The sequence below is a fragment of the Haliaeetus leucocephalus genome, unplaced genomic scaffold (genome assembly GCF_000737465.1).
Source record: "Haliaeetus leucocephalus isolate CR32 unplaced genomic scaffold, Haliaeetus_leucocephalus-4.0 Scaffold317, whole genome shotgun sequence".
In the NCBI taxonomy this organism is placed as follows: domain Eukaryota; kingdom Metazoa; phylum Chordata; class Aves; order Accipitriformes; family Accipitridae; genus Haliaeetus; species Haliaeetus leucocephalus.
The window spans coordinates 5873279-5893266 of NW_010972753.1; the positions used below are offsets into that span (position 1 = coordinate 5873279).

At 35.8% G+C, this 19988-nt stretch overlaps 1 protein-coding gene across 1 annotated transcript in view; it reads right to left on the reverse strand.

The window, feature by feature from the left end:
• DMD (dystrophin) overlaps positions 1-19988 on the reverse strand; it is a 1006632-nt gene that overhangs the window by 410241 nt on the left and 576403 nt on the right. The window contains exons 45-46 of the mRNA XM_010571327.1: positions 15638-15790; positions 13720-13864 (exon numbers count right to left, since the gene is read on the reverse strand). Coding sequence (XP_010569629.1) covers positions 13720-13864; positions 15638-15790 — 298 coding nt within the window. The remainder of the gene's footprint in view (positions 1-13719; positions 13865-15637; positions 15791-19988) is intronic.

Below are 19988 nucleotides of genomic sequence, written 5' to 3' on the forward strand. Positions count from 1 at the left end.
TGGGATGCAGACTGCTGCTTGGGAACTAACTGGGCATTGGTCGGCGAGCAGTGAGCAGTTGCATTGTGCATCAACTGTTTCGTATATTCCAGTCCTTTAATTGTTATTGTCACGTCGTTATTGTTGTTGTTATCATTATTAGTTTCTTCCTTCCCGTTCTCTTAAACTGTTCTTATCTCAACCCACAAGTTTTACCTTCTTCTTTCCAATTCTCCCCCCCATCACACTGGTGGGGGGAAGTGAGTGAGCGGCTGCGTGGTGCTTAGTTGCTGGCTGGGTTTAAACCACGACAGTATGATAAACCCTGTCTGACGTCGTTCAGAGCAATCTCTTCTCATGGTTTGGCAAACCATAGTAGTCCTGTTTCCGCTTTTGGTCTTTCCACGTGACAGAGTTCTTCCTGCCTGTTGCTCTGTCTCACCATCCTTTTCTGCAGGCCTCCTTTTCCTAAGATCACACATTATCTGATCACTTTACTTTCAAAACCGTGCCCAGTACTGAAAGCTCAACTTCCATGCGTAATGAGCTCACAGCGGCAATCAGTCAATAGCTAAACTAAACATATCGTTACTTTCTTCCGTGCTGTTGCCTACATCTGAGAGAAGCTTCCCAGAAGCATTCACGAAACTGCCGCGGAGCTTCTAAAAATTGTCATCTGCCAGAATGCCTGACAAGCAAAACGAAGCCAAAAGGCATTGCAATGAAACAAATGACAAATATTTATACAACATGTAGTACCTTAAAATGCAAGCTATAAACTGAGAAACATTACGGATTTTGCTCACAGAATTCTCTACAGGAATGAAAAAAAAACCAAAAAAACCCCAACCAAACCCCAAACCAAATCCTTAACATTTTGTTTGGTAGAGGAAATGGATATAATTGGATCTAAGATTTTAACACAGCAATAAAATCAGTATCAAACAGCAATGTCTGGCTATAAGCTACATAGAACAGTAAGTTAGGTAATGCATGTATAGATAAACTGTATTATTTCCACAGCAAACGGATTTTTTTGCATTATCTTTGCACAGTGTAGATAAATTATAGTGGTTTGGAATTTTATCTACAGCTGAATATTTATAGCATTTCCTAGCAACAAAGAATTTATTCTGTTAAGAAACATAGAAAAAAAAAAAAAGTTGGTATTCCAATTCCAGTGAGCGGTCTTGACTGCCCAGTACTGACCTGACATGTCTGACAGCAAACAACTAACAGCGAACCCGCTTTTCTTTTTGAATTCTTTCAAGGATTACCTGGTTTAGCACTTTGAGGGAGGTGACAACTTTTCATTCCTAAGAAACATGCAGTCAACAGAAAAGTTGAGAGTGTGGAAGTTACCTTAATTAACAGTGGTCAATGTACAATTAAGCTCAGTATCATAACAACAGGGTGTTCTCTGGGTAATGACGATGAATTTTCGAAAAGGTGTTTTTAAAAGTCTGAGAAAAGTGGCCAAAAAAAGGCAAGGCAAGAGGAAGGGAAAAGAAATGGGGAGGTTTAACTTTAAGGTTATTTCAGACTATCCTGTTTTGTGTGAATTTTAATTATATAGGCATGTTTCAATACAGACAGGCCTGTATAATTAAAGTAGATACCTTATCTTGTAAACAGCAAATAGTAAAACATTGATTTTTAGGTCCCTACAGTCTTCCTTAATAGAAATGCATGAAACACCTGAAATACAATAACAGTGTCTGTCTTGGAAGTGAAGCTTAAAAAAACCCAAACCATTATCATTCATTGGTGTGGGGCGTTATGTGAACCATTGTTCATTGTACATGAAATCTTTTTCATATTCATAGTTGTTGCAGTGTAGAAAAATGTGTAAGGATTTGCTTAAAGTGCCTTATTTAAAATCTGGTAATTCAGCTGGATCAATAGTACCTCAGTGTAGCTGTCAGCACAAATGTCTTGACAATTAGTACTTTTTATATTCAAAGTACTTGGCATAACTTCTTAAACATATGATGAATATATTCCAGATTCTTATGGCAAACAAGAATAAAAAGGAATTTTAAGATGGTCGGTAAGACACTATGATCTATTTTGTATATAAACATACATACATATTTAATCATGATTTTATGGTCTCATTGGCTAGTACAAGCTTTTTACCCCTGCATGATTGTATTTCATAAATATTTTTAATTCTTTGCTTGAAGTTTAATGTGTAGTGAACAAAGCAGCAATATGGCCTTATGAACATACATCTGAAGTCTTTATGATTAATATAAAAATAAATAGAAATGTTTTCTTCCTATGTATCCTGTGGATTATTATCAAATGATTTGTGATGTCATCACTTCAATCTAGTTCATCCTCACTTTTTAAGCAGGTACAAAATACCTGTGAATTTGCTATAAATTAACTACCTTTACTGTAGATATTAGTTGGGAGTAGCCATAGAACAGTCTTGCCACTTAGATTATGAATAGGCATATTAATTCAAAAAGAACTCCAGAAAAATATTATGGGCTAGAGCAAATGCTAAGGGGTCTTGAGGGAAATAGCTGAGAAGATCTGCTCAGCCTCAACAGTCTCCCGGCTCAATAGGACATACTTGTCAAATGGGGATGGCATCTAACATCATACTGATGGGTTTTAAAGAGCGAGATGAATCGGCACCGACCAAAGTGACCTGACCTCAATCTCCACTGAGGTCAGAAGTAAAAAAAAAAAAAAAAGTGTGAGAATCCATTACAGATCCCATTCATGCATACTTACAAAAACAACACACATTTTCTGCTGTTCTGAGGTGGTAATTAATGAAGGAAAATTGAGTTAGATGCTACAGTGGTGATGAGTGATATAACAACAGTTATTTTCTTATCTAGAACCATAAGATTTTTACAAGATGGTTACCCTGAGTACCCCTAATATGAAATATCACACCACCACAAACATCCCAACTGATATTCATAGAAGCTTTGTGGATTTACTTTTAAGAAAATGAAATCATGTGTTCCTCATTGTTTTAGACAGAGTAATGCAATTTAGGTACATTGGGTTTTAACTTAATAAATGCTGTAGCACATAGAGCATTATTCAGAAAGATCTTATTAGTAACACACATTGTGGAAACTTAAAGAGAAAAGAACAATTCCTCTCCACTTCATCCTGCCAAATAGAAATTTAGTCTTGTCAAATGTTGCAAGTCTCTCATGTTCCTCCTCTTTTTGCAAAACCCTTCCAGCATCTGTTTCCCCTCTTCCACGTGAAGTGGGAGAGATTACAAGGGCAGAGCAGTCACAGAACTTGTCCTCTTACTTTCTGAGAAAGTCACAGTAAGAACTAACACAGGAAGGGAGGAAGGAGTGGGGTCACAGAGGTTGCTGTTGGGGTGACTATGAGGAACAAAAGGAGGAGGAGGAGGAGGAAAGACAGTCAACAGACAACCAGGATATATTATTTTCATATATATATGCTTCAAGAAACATATTAGGAAATCTGCACAATTTTTTTCCAAGCAGTTCCTTGCCTGTAAGTTTTTCCATGTTGATGAGTAACATGGCCTGAAATCCACAAATAATACTGTGATGAATTTCCAACTTATCTATATTTAACTTTCATTAAGTTTATTATGTTTGCTGTCATTTATTGTTAAGCACACCTGGAAAACCAAAACCAAGATTAAATGAATAAAGCTAGAATCTCACATCTATGAAGAAGAAAGAATCCTAACTGTTCTAAATATACTCAGAACCTTGTCTCAAAGGAAAAGAAGAACAAATATTCAGTACTATACCACAAACGCCCTTGATATTCTGTAGTTATTGCCTGATTACTGCAAAAACATTTTAAATATTGTAACTTTTTCCTTGAAGGGACTTCAGAATGGCTAATCCTTTCAAATGAGAGTAAACAATATACTGTAGTAGGAGAGTATTTATTAATACTTAACAAGACAAAGAAAATTGGTGATGTCATTAATAAAAAGAGAGCGATTGTATATTTCTCTGCAGGACTCCTGAAATAATATAAAACAGCGTTACTAACCGCTTTTACAATGCTTTAAACCTTCAGAATGTTTTAATATCACTAAGTAATTTAATTTTACAATATTCCTATGGGAGGGGGAGCTGTGCATGGGAAAACAGAGCAACTGGAAAATTGAGCAATTTTCCTAGCATTTCCAGTCTGTGGGAAGTGACAAGATCAAAATTGTAAAGTCGCATACCCAAATATACCATCTATCAGGGATGTACAGCACTAAAAACTTCCCTTTGCTGATGCTGTGCTACTGCATCTATTTATTCATAGCGCTTTATTGGGGGGACACATAACTTTCTGGTTAATTTTTACTTTTGTTCTCGTACATGAGGAAAATATATAGTTCAGCTTGTATGGTAATAAATTAAAAATGGACCGATGCAATAATCTGTGCAAAGCAGATGCCTGGGAGGGGAGCAGAGAAGGAGGCTGGTTATCTTCGTATTATGCAAGCTCAGCTGCCAAAGCTGAAAGGATGGCTTTTGGGGAAAAAAACTTCTCCAGAAAATGTTTCAGGCTACGTCTAACCTGCTGGGCGCAGAAGTGGTTCTGAATGCCCAGAGGTGAGCGCAAGCCCTGACCGCATCCCGGCCCCACGCTGTGATACGCCCCAAGTGTGCACAAGCTGTCCCCTTCATTTCCAGGGGACAGAAGCTTAGGCTTGGGGACAGACTGAAGCTGTAACAGGCTCTTGTCACCCCCTGAAATAAGGGAACCAGGACCCTCTGGTACGCTGCAGCACAAACATGCCACTCTCCGTCGGAAAAACACAAAAAAGCTATGGTATGTATCCTGCTTTAGTTGCATACTAAGTATAACTAAAGTTAAATCAATTTGCATCCATTTTTACAGATGGAATCATTCCATCAGCAAAATTCTTTCCTCAGTCAGCTCTTTGTTTCTGCTACTCAAAGAAGAAAGCGCAACTAAACAATGACGAGCCTTCCCATTTCACTTCATTGTCCGTGAGACTCACTGGTTTGGGCACAGGCCATGTGAACTGGTCTGGTAGGCTACGTTACCTACACAACAGGGACGACTAGCATCTTCTCTGTGGTCAAAATATCATGATATAATTTTATTCAGCCAGATTATTGGGGGGTTTTTGTCTTTATTCTTAGAAATAAAACTTTAAGATGCTTCTAACAAAAGTCTCTCCTTTGAAGGACTTGAAAAGTCTCTGCATTTCCTTTCTACCCCTTTATATTGCAGGACAACACTTTAACTTTCACTAAAGCCTGAGAATTTCTTATGTCCTTATTAAATGAATGACTCTTCAGTGCTTGAAACTGTACTTCCATATGGCAGAATTTCCCCACTCAACTCCTTGACACAGGATGCTGTGTGCTTAAAATTTACATGAACTTAAATGATTTCTGGCACTTTTTTTATATTTAATAGTAATTTCTAGATTCTTCTTCTATTAATTTGTCCAGATACCATTTGAGATCATGTATCTTTTTAGCTTACTACCTTTTCTTCATTAATATGAGCTTCTCCAGTCATCTCATTTTAGGCATTATAGCTAAAGGGAAATGGTCAGAGGGTGTATGGACCTTTTGTTTGTCCTGAATTATCCACTGGTATGTTCTCGTGCAAAGTGAAATAAAGAGGATACTCCCTTCTTTAAATTTTATATCTTTTGGATGTAGTATGAATAGAGCTCATCTCTTTGACCTCAATATTCTGCAAACTGACTTGTATAGAAGACTCCAGAAATCCACACAAAACTGCTCTAGAAACAGATTCTTACAGTCATTCATCTGCATTTTGCAACTGAGATCAAACACACTTTTCCTAACCTGCTTCAATCGAAAATAAAGTATGATTGGCTATCAACATATTCTACACATGAAGGAACCCATAACATTGTAAGAACACTATTATTATGTATATCATTTGGACCAATAGCAAGGAAAATTATGATTCTATTTTAAAGGATTTTCTGCTTGGTAGTTCTTGCTACCTGGTTTGCTACTTAATATGGCTTTTACATTAAAATTTTGTATAATAATAAGGCTCCCCGGAGGATTCCTATCTAATATCCTAGTTTTCTGGAACAAAAACTTCATTGTTATGACTGATGCTTATATATAGAAGAATTTGCACTGTTAATTGATTCATTCTGAATACATTAAAGTATTTATTTTAATAAAATTGAGTATTCCTTCTCATCCACTGTTTTTTGCTTGGGGTTTTTTGATGGTTTTGTTTGTTTATCATCTATGAAGTGGGTCACATACTAAGTCCTGGAAAGGAAAGCAGGCGAGGTTGGGGTCTATTTAGGATTTATTTCAATGTGATTCTCTTTGCTTCTATTTCAGAAAAAATATTTTGTAAATTGCCTTTTTTCAAAGTTTTAGTAGATGCAGCAACTGTGTTTCTTTCACTAAATACCCTAAATGACAAAAGCGAGCTAAAAGAGTTGAAGCATTTTTGTCCACCATCATGAAAAAATAGATATGCTACATAAAATTAGGGGGTTTTTAAGATTAAAGCCAACTGATCAGCTATAGTTTTCCCTTGGTGATGTTCCACATACAGCATAAATTACATGTTTTTCAATTCCTTCTGCTCCTAAGAACTGCATTAATCTGATTTTAATTTTGATTTTCTAAATCCCAAAGAACAGGCATTTTTTAAAAAACTGACTTAAAACTAAAAAAAGCAGCAATTATATCACATCTCTGGTTATTTTTTTTTAAGGTTGTAAAATGCAGTTCTTGTAAAGCAACAGTTAAAAAAACAAAACAAAATAAAACAAATTGGTGACTATCATAACATAGCAATATTCATCTCATTTGAATCTCATTTATATTTTGGTTGGGGGTCAAAACCAAAACCAGCACAGGTCTGTGTAGATATTCAGGTTCTTTTCAAACATGGCACAAGATTTTAAAGTCTCCAAGCACTAATTTTCCAGATTTAAAAGCTATTGCATCCAAATCTTAATCTTAAACCAGAGCAGAAGTGATCTGTTAGTCTAACCTTGATCTGTTACCATCTCTTATTTTATACACAGGAAATAACAAAATCTTTCAGTGTAAGTTAAACCGATTAATTTTCTTCCATCTACTGTGAAAACCTATACTTAAGCCTTGATTGTAGACATTCATGGTGCTACTGTAATCCATCTTTAAAATTACATCAACCAACAAAAAAAAAAAAAAAAGAAAAAAAGATGTCTCCTTATGTTTTACAATAGTCTACAGTTCTTTCTGATGAAAATCATTAGGATGACTTACAGTATAACATGTAATGTGGAACAAAAACTAATGTCTGAAGCTGCTAAAATAACTAAAAATTGCCTCTGATTGCCTAGTAGGCTGTAGGGCCCAATTCCCATTGTGCTCTGTCTTCTAACACATGCAATCCATTGTTTTCAAAATATTTAAGTATCTCAATAGCTTTAAATTAATACAGCCAGAAAACCTTCAGTATGGGTAGCCTAAAAAAAACAGGAAAAACCAAGGGGTTATTTTACTTGCTTGGAAGGTGAAAATAACTCAGACATTCATATTAGGCTACAAATGCTTTAGTCCATACTTTCTTGTTTACCTTATTTTCACAATCTGTAAGACAACTTTAAGAAAAGAGGAAAAGAAGAAAAAAAAAAACAACCATGGTATTATCAATATCCACTGAGACCATAAGACCAACTATTATGGTCTTAGGGAAAAAACAAACAAACAAACAAACCCAAACAAAACAAGCCAATTCTAATTATTTACAGAATTCTTATTTGAAATGCACAGTCAGTTTATCTTTTCACAACCTGCAAGAAGGATGCTATGAGTAAATGTACTTATATTTCTTACTAATTGAATGCAAGGTTTTGTCATCCTTCTCTGTATTTATTTTTAAAACAACAGTACAAGGCACTTTTCCTAAATGACACAAAATGTAATCCAATTGAAGATTTCTAGTTGTATTTAAAAGATATATTATATATCTGTATAACATATATCAGGTTTAGGCTACAAGACTGTTTCTATGTAAGGTTGTTTAGAATTCTCACCTCGTCTTTAAGAACAAAGATGAAAATTTTAAAATGGAAACAAAATTATGAATCATATGATACAACTTATAGGAAGTGGCTAAATTAAACTGTATATCATATTACTTCCCTCCACCAACTTTATTCCTGGAAAAGAGTAGCTAACCAACCTAGTTGCAACATAACAGAATCCAGATGTTAGTTGACCAAATAAATAGCAAACCAGATTTACTATTGTATTGGGTTTGTGTGGCCAGGTTTTGGTAGCAGGGGGGCTACAGGGGTGGCTCCCGTGAGAAGCTGCTGGAAGCTTCCCCCATGTCCCATAAAGCCAATGCCAGCCGGCTCCAAGATGGACCCATCGCTGGCCAAGGGTGAGCCCATCAGTGACAGTGGTAGTGTCTCTGGGAGAACAGATTTAAGAAGGGAAAAAAGTCGCTGTGCAACAGAAACTGCAGCAGGAGAAAGGAGTGGGCGCCAAGGTGGGCAATTGTTGAGAAGAAGTTTCTGTTCCCGGGTAGACTGGAACAGGAAGCATCTCCTCGAGTGTACCTGAGAGTCTTCTGTTGTCTATGCAGTCAGGTAGACGTCCCAGGATGCCCAACCACCAGGAACAGAAAATAAGACACACATACCAAATGGGAAGACTGAGTGTAACCCCATTCACGAGTTACTGATGGAAATTTCACAGTTCTGTGAAATTTAGTTTCTATTAAATTTCTATTTAGTAAGGTTATTGTTTAAATGACCCTCCTCATTACACGGTTAACAACTAATGTCAAAAGAGACCCACGAGAAAGTATAGAAATATGGATATATGATACCTATATCATATATTATCCTATTAACAATAGGAATATTTCAGTATATCCTGGTTTATAATATACATACCCACTTTATTATCTAGTTAGACCAAAAATAATGGTCAATACCAAACAGTTGACCTTCAAATTAAGCTTTAGACTAACAAAATCTCCAGAAAAATAATTAGTTTCAGACATTACTCAACAGCACTGGAAAGCTAAAGATATATAAATTTTAATATAACTTGGCCTAAGATAAATTTTTAAAAGGAGGGTCATCAGCATTGTTTTACTTCTGTGCTGTGTTATCACATCTTCATTCCTGTATGCTCTAGCATGGCTGGGAAACAGCAATTTATCTTTACACTGCTAGTAAATTCGCCTTTTTAAATCTCAATTAGCGGTAGCTGCTCACAACACTCAAATAAAAAGGAATGAAACCTATATATACTTGTTTCTTAGAGCTTCTGACATTCTCATGTTCATCCAATCCACATATACTTCAAACACATACATCAAACTTCATTTTGTTATATGTGAGGCCGTTTGTCAGTATGGCTGACGATAACATGAACATGGACTACACCTAATTAGCAATCTGTGACAAACTGTCATAGGTAATTTAGCACAGCATAACACTTTTAAGAGAATCAGGTCACTGAAAGCAAATTCAGGAGAAGATCTACCTTTTGATGCCCAAAATGCTGAGTATACTATTCTAATTTCAAACTGAAAGCACAGAAATCAAAGTGTAACATTCATTTTCCAAGATCTTTTCCCCTCCATCCCCCAAATAACAACAGTAGCAATTGTAGTACTTTCATCTGTGAACTCAAACCAAGTTGCACTGACATGCTGGAAATTTGATGTCATCACAGATAATCTATGAATAATTACTACTCAAGGCAAGTGACAATACATGAACTGTAACCTTGTTCTGACTTTGTCTTTCTGCACTTTCTGGGCCCATCTGTTTTTCTCTACACTTGATCAACCAAGCTAAGACGACCTATACTTTTCCTGGTGGTACAGAAAATGTTCACAAATTATAGCCATGTCACTCCACTCTAATTTTTTTTTTTTGTCCATATAGCACAACAAATTGATTTGATGTGGCAGTAAACAGTGAAATAGTCTCTTCAGTGTCTAGTAATTAGTTCTAATACTAGCAGACAAATTAGAAGGCAACAAAACAAAATGTCTCCATCAGGCACTTATAATAACCTTCATAATACATACAGTAGCCGTTGTGAAGACTAAGGTGGATAAATGAGGAGAATGCTGATCTTGGCATCCAGCTTACTTTGAGATAATCTAGCTCATCCCTCTTGGCTGACACCAGGCCAAGAATAATATTAAAGAGTAATAAACTCCTTCCAGCAAACCTCTGATTCCATGGTTCACTGGTCTCAGACCTAATCTATCAATCCATTTACTGCACAGTAAAAGGTAAGAAACCCATTACAGATCTGTTATATGCCCTGGCAGGTGGTATATGACAAGAACTGAATTCATCACAAACTCCAGTGCCTAGTACCCCTTTTGTATGCTTTGAAACACTAGGTGGTTAGCTTACTTGGCTATCACAGCAGAAGATACTTTGAGCTTTGAAAAATAAAAGAGAAATTCTTGATGTGAAAGCATAATATTGGTTATAAACCACTTCATTTTTCATACTCTTAAGATTTCACAAAGATAGTGTTATTTTCATTTGTACAAGAAATACTGACTTTGGAGAGGGTACAATAAGTAAAACCAGGCTAGAATTTAAAAGTCATGCTTTCAAATGTGGGCTTTAATCTTCATTCTCTGCTTAAACTATGTCTGAGGTAGCAGCCTATTAGAATCACTATTCAATAAAGTTGTCTAGAGAAATGTCATTTTAAAATTATTACTATCCAAAGGAAGAAAAATTCTTCATGTATCTATTCTCAAGGTCATCAGCACGTGATATAAACACCTAAAAGCTAAGACAATACTGAAGCAAAAGCAAAAAAGCTCCTTTTATGTGACTGCAATTCCTTTCATACTCAATTTCTTTTCTCCGCTTATTTCCATTGCTGTAGGGCAACAGTTTCTGTGACTGTACAGAAGGTTTGAACATGACTTATTTCAAATATGTCACCTTGAAGGTTAAGACTGGCAGGTGTTGTCCCCCATTTCCCTGCCTGGCAGATCAAGGCATAACAAAAATTTGTCATAACCTTAGGAGATACTTGGCTACATTCTCAGCTGGTGTAAATTGCCACAGCTTCTCTGAAGTAAACAGAATTACTCTAGTGTACGCCAGATAAGGGCCTACCTTAGATTATTTATGTAACTGCCATGTATGTTTTGTATTTTGAAAATAGTATCATCCTGCAATACGGAATAATCAGAAATAGTAGGTTGTTACATGTTCATTTCTAGCAGAGATGCCAGAAGACAAAACAAACAGCTAGAAACAAAGCATTAAAGTATAAAATATACTCTCAGAAGGGGATGGAGAGACAGAAAAGCCCCAGAGAAATCTCTGTGTGATGATGTTTGTCCACTGTGCTTTGAGGAACACAAAAAATACATCCTCATCAAAACAACTGACTACAGAACCATCCTCAGGTGACCTACAGAAGTTGGCCTGATACAGAAATGCCAGAGCTGTAAGCTTTAGCTCACAGTAAAAATCTGTGGGGTTTTTTTTTCCAGTGCTTACAGATCTATAACTGAAGGAAGACAACGTATGACCCTTTGTCAGGCCTGCAGACTTTCTTTCCATGATTTCTAATTTTATTACAGACCCTAGAATTTCAGAGGAGAAAGTGAAAAAACAAATGAGGCTTCCTACACAAATTGTGAGTAACAGAAAAAATGTAAATGAAAAAATAAATATTCTTCCCTTCAGTTTCATTGGAAAAATCCAATGACAGAAATCCCCAAATGAGCTTCTCACTCTTTTTTTTCCTTTTTTTTTTTTTTTAACATCTGTGATATGGGAAATAGAAAACCTTCATAGAAAGATAACACCTTCAGAGAACATATATGGATTTGAGTCTTGTAATTTTCAAACTGAGTTTCTGTTCCTTTTGAAAAATATACTGCATTTTTCAGATTCTTTAGCCAAGGGCCAATGAGAACTTCTCAGTTTTATACGCCTCCATGGGTAGATAACTGAAATAAAAATAATGTGGTTAAGTAGTGAGATCTCAAATGGAAGTTCAATTTTCTCGTTTTAGTCTCTTTCAGGAGTAAACAGAAGTTTTCAAGTGGTAAATTCCAAGCCTAATATCTTGCCAGAAACATTACATAGATCTAGGAGACATAAACTGTAAAGAGAATGATTCACTGAACAGTACCTTTGTCCCCCATATTTCATCCTAGACCTAACTACTTTCAACAGCATTCATAGTTGCTCTGACTGTGACAAGTAAGCTGGAACATTTCTGCATCAGCAAGCAGAAAGTGAAAATGCAAAGTTTTCAGGTATATGACTAATCTGTAAAAGCTTACATTCAGAGACAAATTACAGATTTCATTAAAATGTATTTGTGTAATTTTACTGAAAGTAAAATATTTTTTTTCCTGAAAACTAACATTGCCTTTTTAAGACTACAGCTCAGATATTCAGATTGTGGTGCCTAAATTCAGCTAGGTATATGCTTACTTCAGCTAGTAAATAACACTGTTTTGATCTTGAAGTGTTCTGAATTCTTCTATATACATTGATTTCAGAAACCCATTTGTAGAGAAAGAGATACTTCTGTCCAAACACCCAAATAATGATTTATGTGTCCAACTTGGAGTTTGTGAATGTGATCAATATTTATTATCCACTTTTGCCTGAGCCATTAGCTAATATTCTGAACCTTGCCAGACTGTTTATGTTAGGAAGAAACTAATAAGAGTCCCACATCAAATAAGTTCCTGTTTATTTCCCAGGTCTGTGCTTGAAATTCAACTGTGTTCACAGAACTGGTAAAAAAACAAAACAAATCAGGATGTAATATTCTTGACCAGAAAGCTTATCTTTTCAGTAAGGTACTCAGAAGAAGATTTTATCACCTTTTTTTCCCCAGAGCTAAACACGACAAATCCCTCTTTCTTTTTTCCCCAGCATCCAGGTAACTTTAACAAATAGACACCACAAGTTAACTTCCCAGATTCCGATTTTGCCATCAGTCTCAATGGAAATCCTTCAGCTGATTCTAAATTGACCTTTTCTGACCAGGCTAATCCATATCTTGGGTGGTGGTCCTCTGGACAAACACTTTCTACCATTTCTGTGACATAAGAAGCAGAAGCTGCATGGCAGCATTCAAATTATCTACCTCTCTTTACCAGATTTGCTATTCATTGTCACCAGTTTCCAACACAAAAATATGCTACTTCAACAATAAAATACAAAATCCTCCCTTAGTTTTCTCCACGAGTACAGAGATCCCAGAAAGCAAAATGAGTGGTACTTTGCTACACAGAAACCAGAACTCAAAGCTCAAGGTTGGAAGAAGCGTGGTGGAATGTGAAACAGTGGTTGCAGCTTCTACTTTGGGGTTGGAGGAGAGAGGAGAATTGGGAAGTGTTTCCATAAAGGCAATCACCCATTTACTACTGCCTCTCATACACATGAGTCACAAAAGACGGAATATTTGCTGTACTCTCAAAACAACTAGGCTACAAAAATGATGCTCTGCATTCCACCCTTAAGCAGCAGACCTGTAATTTAGGGAGTGTATTTGGATGCAACATCATCACTTCAGGCACTAATGGTCATGGTTTGCTGTCATTGTTTCTCACGGCAGTGTATTCTACACATTTTTCTTCCTCGGGTTCATTATGCATACAAATACCTCCTCATACAGAGAAAAATAATACATACCAGAAAATATATAATGCAAATATTTGCTGCAGATTAAAATTTTATACCACAGTTATATCACTAATATGTCTAACCTTTAACAAGTGATGGTTAGCTTCTTTCAGTGTACTCTCAAGCTTATGTTTTTTGTCTGGGTTCAGTGATGCACTTCCAAGTGCTACTCCTCCGGTTTCATTTAATCGTTTCAGTATTCCCTTGTGTGGTGGCAGCTCTTCAACTCTTAACTGGAACAGACAAATACAGCAGTTAAGATGAACTGTGGTAGAATTTTCAGCTCTCTTATCTTCGCCCTTATCGATCTGTGTATCAGCTAAGGAATAAACTCAATTCAAGACAAAATAACCGTTGCTTTCTGAATGTAGAAGGCTAAAACTCCCCCCAAAAGAGACTGTATTAGTGGATCAAGCCTAAAGAGAGTCCTAAAAGCCAAAATATGGGGTTTCTCAGGATGTTAATCAGTGTTACATGGTAAATTCCACTTCTGGACACTCAATAGCTCATGTACATGAATTTTAATAACCTTTTAATATGGTAAAGAGCAAGCACCTTGGGGATGGGTTTTAACATCAAGTAAGGATAATGTAACTAAAAGACAAAGTTCTTTAAGCTCTTTTCTTCTTTTTTTATTAACATAAACAGGTAGGTATGAAATGAGCCACACTGCAAGCCAATGCACTATTATTTGCTGCATTAGGATGCATTCTCTTGTGTAGCTCAAAAAGAATAAGGTAGACAGTAAAAATGAGATACAAATAAAAGACGCTATCACCTTTAATTCTGGATTATGTATCCCTTGGGAATACCACAATTGGGAAATATTTGTATATAGATGAAGAGTAGAAGCCTTCAGGGTTCTAAACATTCAATTTAGACATTAAATGTGTAATCGTTTCTGCAAATTATAAATGCATCTAACACCCTTTATAAATATTTCTTTGCCTTTGTTCTGATATCCTCGACAATGAAGGCAAAGCCTCACAAACTCTCTGTCCAACTCACTGGCATCTTACGGTAAAGAGTCAGAGGGACAAACTCAGCACATGCTTAAGTTTTCATTTCCTCAAATGCTACGCAGTACTATTTATCCTAATTTTTTTTATTTAAAAAGAAACTGGAGGATCGATTTTTACTAAAGAATTTTTTAGATTTTTTTTCAGATTTTGTTGAAAGAAGGATAGAAGAAATTCTGATGAGTTTCCTTCAGACTATTTAATGCTCTATTCCATCACTTGCTGAATTTGTTCAACTTGGATTGGCATAAAGGGTAACTAGCCCTTATCCTCAAGGGAGAACAGGAACCTTTAGGCAGGTATTCTATAAGTAATATGCATTTTCCAACTACAGTTTTATTTATTATTGTAGAAGTTATTAAACATAGTCATTCTATTGGACACATTTCAGAAACTAAACAGAGCAACTTCTATTGGATATATTTATTTGCAGTAGTCCAAAAGCTCTAAAATCTTCATGAAAATATTACAGCCTTTAAAAACAAACATGTAATATTCTATTGTTTTTTTTTTAAAGCATTTTAAAAATGTCACCTAGAGATTTAGTCTAGAAAATGTTGCAGTGATACTTTAACCAGTTGACATTTATAATTATGCATGCAATTCTAGGTACTCTTGTGAAATTCTGAATACCATTTCATATGTGAGAAGTTATAAACGATTAACAAGACACCTACAGAGAAATGTTTTACAGATAAAATGGTCAAGTTCTGAATTAAAAAACTGAGGATGAAAAAGATAACGATTAATTACCTAGGTGACAGGATAGATATTTTCCTTTCAGTACATTTTCCATTACTTTTCTGATTTTAGTATGATCAGTATATATTTGTATCTGAGTTTTGAAATTCCACTACTTCGATTTATCTAAAAAAGTTAAATGAATGCTGTGTTTGATGGCAGAAGCCTCCTCTGAAAATAGCATTTAATTTTCTTCAATGTCAAATTAATAAAGTAAGAGAACATTAAGAATAAAACTCACAATACCTTTACTTTGCTAAGGCAGTCTCTTAACTGGTCTTCATTCCCTGGTTCAAGGGGAATACGAATAACACTGTCTGCTTCCTCTAACCATAAAATCAACTTGTTCAAGTCCTCTTGAAATTCTGATAAAATATTCTTTTCTTCCTCTAGCCTGTAATAAAAATGTGAAATAAATGTTTCCATACATTTATTTTTATGTTGAAGTGCTTATCCATACTAAAATAAAGACTAGAGAAAACAAATTCTTCTCATTTATATTAATTATTTTTAAAAGTGTGCCATCGATTTTTTTTCAGATCAAAATTATCAGACCAGCATCCTTTTAACATGGCAGTAAATGTATTTTAAAAGAAAAACTCAAGTCATAATTTGCAATGTCACTAAATTCAGCTTCCAGATTACATACGGCAGGGAGCAAACAAGCATACCAGAACTAGAACTGTTAATAATTCAGATCACATTTTTGCGTGAACTAACAGCAAGGAAGCTCAGTGTCAGAAACTAAGAATTCTAGCACCAAATGTTACCAAACTGAATCTGTAAGATTAACACTTAAACCCATTTGGACATATTGTACAAACAGATATTTTGGTGACCATGCCACAATCCTTTGTGTAAAGCATTCCAGTCAAGATCCACAAAATGTAGGGAAGGTTTGTAGTCCGTAAGAAGTAATGGTATAGGATTTATCTCACCTAACTTTAGATGGCTACTCTGCCTACATCTACAACTCAGCTGTTGATTTTCTCACCCAGATTCTCTTCACTGAAGGCCAACTGGTGTTTCTAGGGTGTGATACATGGATTCATCTTAGATGATTACAATAGGAAGAGATGAATTCTCCCATGCAACTTTTTTCTTTCATTAAAGAAAATCCCGATGACCAACAAAGACAGAAACATTGCAGCTGTCTAAAGTCAGATAAGACTACTTTCACCATGACTGTATAAATACATGGAAATCTGAACTTTTGTGCCTAAACTTCCAAGGTTACCAAGAGATGCGTGAGAAAAATTTCAAGGGCAGCAGGGAAGAGCGTTAGCAGAATGTAAGCCCTCTGGGATTAACATTATGGGTGGATCTCGTCTGAAGGAGAAAAATTATGTTTTATATAAATCACTTGCAATTTATCCTCCAAACGTATTCACAAAACTGAGGTGACATAGAGTCTTACCTGTATGGAAAGATTAAATAATTATTAATAAAATTAAACAACAATTAATAACCTATTAATTAATAATAGACTTTTGTTGTTGCTGTTATTTTATGAAGGTTATTTGATATCAAAGCAAAAGATGTAAAACCAGATTATTATTATTATTATTATTATTATTATTATTATTATTATTGTTATTTCCAAGATCCAACTGAGTTTGCAAGGTTAGGTCATTTATTATACATAATAAGAGGTCATATTAGTATTTTAAGAATATAACTCAACATTACAGAGGAGAATCAAGGTCAGTATTATTAATATATTATTTCTGAATGCAAAACTGTATTAAGGCAGAATTAAAATGTTTTTAACTTCCTCTGGTCTCTCATACTTGCCATGATGGTCAGTGCCCATCGAATACTCTGAGAAGTCAAATGGAATGGCATCTATTTTAAACTACACCATAATTTATTTACAATTTTTTTTCTTGTTTCAGGAAACTATGTTTTCTGATGGCTGACTTAAGCAAAGATGTCTCTTTAGAAAAGCTATATGAATAAGCTTCAGGCAAAAGAGAATCAATAAAAAGTGTCAGCTTTACATCATCTAACAAAAAAATACTGAAAAGAATTGTTGCTTGACACACTTCCCTGCACACATGCACACACATACAGTCTGACAAACAGCTTAGAAACTATAGATTAAAAGCTTTTCTTCAAGCAGAACAGAAATTTAGAAATTTCCAACAGTCAGTATCCATCTTATAGAAGTTTGTACAACCAAATCCCCAAATCATTTCACCCTATATTAAGAAATCTAACTTTAAGTCATTAAAATCTTATATGACTTTTTTTCCCCGCACTGTAATTTCCAGAGAATAAAAGCATTCAAGTGACTTCAAGTGTTCCACATTTGAAACGCTTATTTATAGAGAGGAAAAAAAGGAAGAAAAACTGTAAGATTTGGAAAATTCCTTTTAAATAACACCATCCTGGTTACAGTGTAAAATGGGAGAAGCCTGGTTCGGTCAGCATTGTAAATTCTAGTACGGAAGAGGGGCGTAAGCGTATGAGCTGAATTAAATTTCATTTCACAGCAAAAGGATCATCTGACTTCATGGTATAAGCAAGAATTTTTATACATTAAGATTTTTTGAGGAGGGAAAGAATCATGCTGTTGGAGTGCTGACATTTATAAAATAAACCCAGGATCATACAATTCAACTATTATTTTATACAACTTGCAAACTAGCAAAATTTTTGCTAGTGTTTTACCTGCTTTCCATCTTATTGGTGTTTATTGCATTTCCTTAACAAGGCATCCTTACAAGATGAGAATTGCTATAGTAGATGAATAAACACTCTACAGACCCTCTCTAAAATAGAAGATGAAAAACCAGAGTAAAGTACCAGACAACACTCTTGACCAGACTTCACTATTGAGCTGCTACATCTCACAGTCTGGCTGCACTAAACATGCCACATCTTAAGGAGACCTGAAAAATACGATAGCTGCCATGCATGTGACACCAGTTTTTCCTGGATGGCAAAAGCCAGGCAAGAAGACATTACTACAAAGGTGTTCTTGAAAAAGAGAAGTGTTTCTATTCAATTTACAAGAACCAAACAGTTTTTGAAAGCATCTCCACCTATTGTCCTAAATCCATCCTTTCTTTTGTGGTTAAAAAACTAAGAAAGCAGCAACTTCAACAAAATATGCAGTGGATATCTTGGATAAGAAAAACCTTATAAAACAGTACGATGCATTGACGTTTCCAACTAATTATGACTAAGTAGCTCATGCTTTCAAGGTTTTTTCTTTACAGGACAGTTTAAAGATGTTCTCTGTTAATTTCTAAAATATGAAGCATTATTTCTTTGTTTACCTTCAAGTTTAATGTTTTTATAGAATTTATTTAAGTATATAGTAGTGATAATAATGAACGGGATATTTAAAACTCTCCATCTACAATTAAGTGGTAGATATGTTATTTCCTGAGTCAATTCAAGGCATTTAGATAGGAAAAAAGCACTAAGTTCTTCCTGAAATATTGGTTGTGCATTATAAATATTCTTAATATGTTTTCAGGAAATGGATTTGTAGTGATTATGGCTGAAAAAAATTATACATACAGAAAAGTAAGTGCAGAATATATTATTAAGTGTTATGAAGTCCAATAATAAATAATGCATTCAGTCATAATAAATATACAAAGTTCATGTAAAGGAGATTAGTAAAAGGCAGTACAGGTTTAAATGGAAGATGTTTTTTTCCTAGCTCAGCTGACATATCCATAGATTGCTATTCTCTCAAGCATTTCAGATGGATTGTAGCTGGAATTTTAGGTAAGCAATAAATTTAAACCTACCCTCACACAGGACAATTTTTTCTCAGCTAATGTTTAAGAACCAGATATAGTGAGGAGTTGCATGCTCCAAGGCTACAACAGAATGCGTATATAGGGTTTAGTCACCTCTTTTGAGAAACTGAAAGACACTATGGAAACAAGGAGGAAGATACCCTCAGGTGCTTACTGGGAAGTGTGTATTGATGAAAGGAGAAGCCTTCTATACCAGACAAGGGTCATAGAATCATCTAGGTTGGAAAGGACCTTTAAGGTCATTGAGTCCAACGGCAAACCTAACACTGCCAAGTCCACCGCTAAACCATGTCCCTAAGAGCCACATCTACACGTCTTTTAAATATCTCCAGGGGTGGTGACTCCACCACTTCCCTGGGCAGCCTGTTCCAATGCTTGACAACCCTTTCGGTGAAGAAATTTTTCCTAATATCCAATCTAAACCTCCCCTGGTGCAACTTGAGGGCATTTCCTCTCATCCTATCACGAGTTACTTGATAGCAGAGACCAGCACCCACCTCACTACAACCTCCTTTCAGGTAGTTGTAGAGAGCGGTAAGGTCTCCCCTCAGCCTCCTCTTCTCCAGACTAAACAACCCCAGTTCCCTCAGCCGCTCCTCACAAGACTTGTGCTCTAGAACCTCCCCCAGCTTCGCTGCCCTTCTTCAGAGCGCGTTCCCACCGGAGCTCTGTCCAGGCAGCTGTGCCAGTTGTGGTGGGTGCAGAGCTTAGAGAGGCCACGGCTTGGCTCCCGGCGGGTCTCTCCACTCCCCTGACGTCCCCAGTTCAGGAAACCCCCCATGCACCGCGCTGGAGCACCAGCTGGAGAAGGAC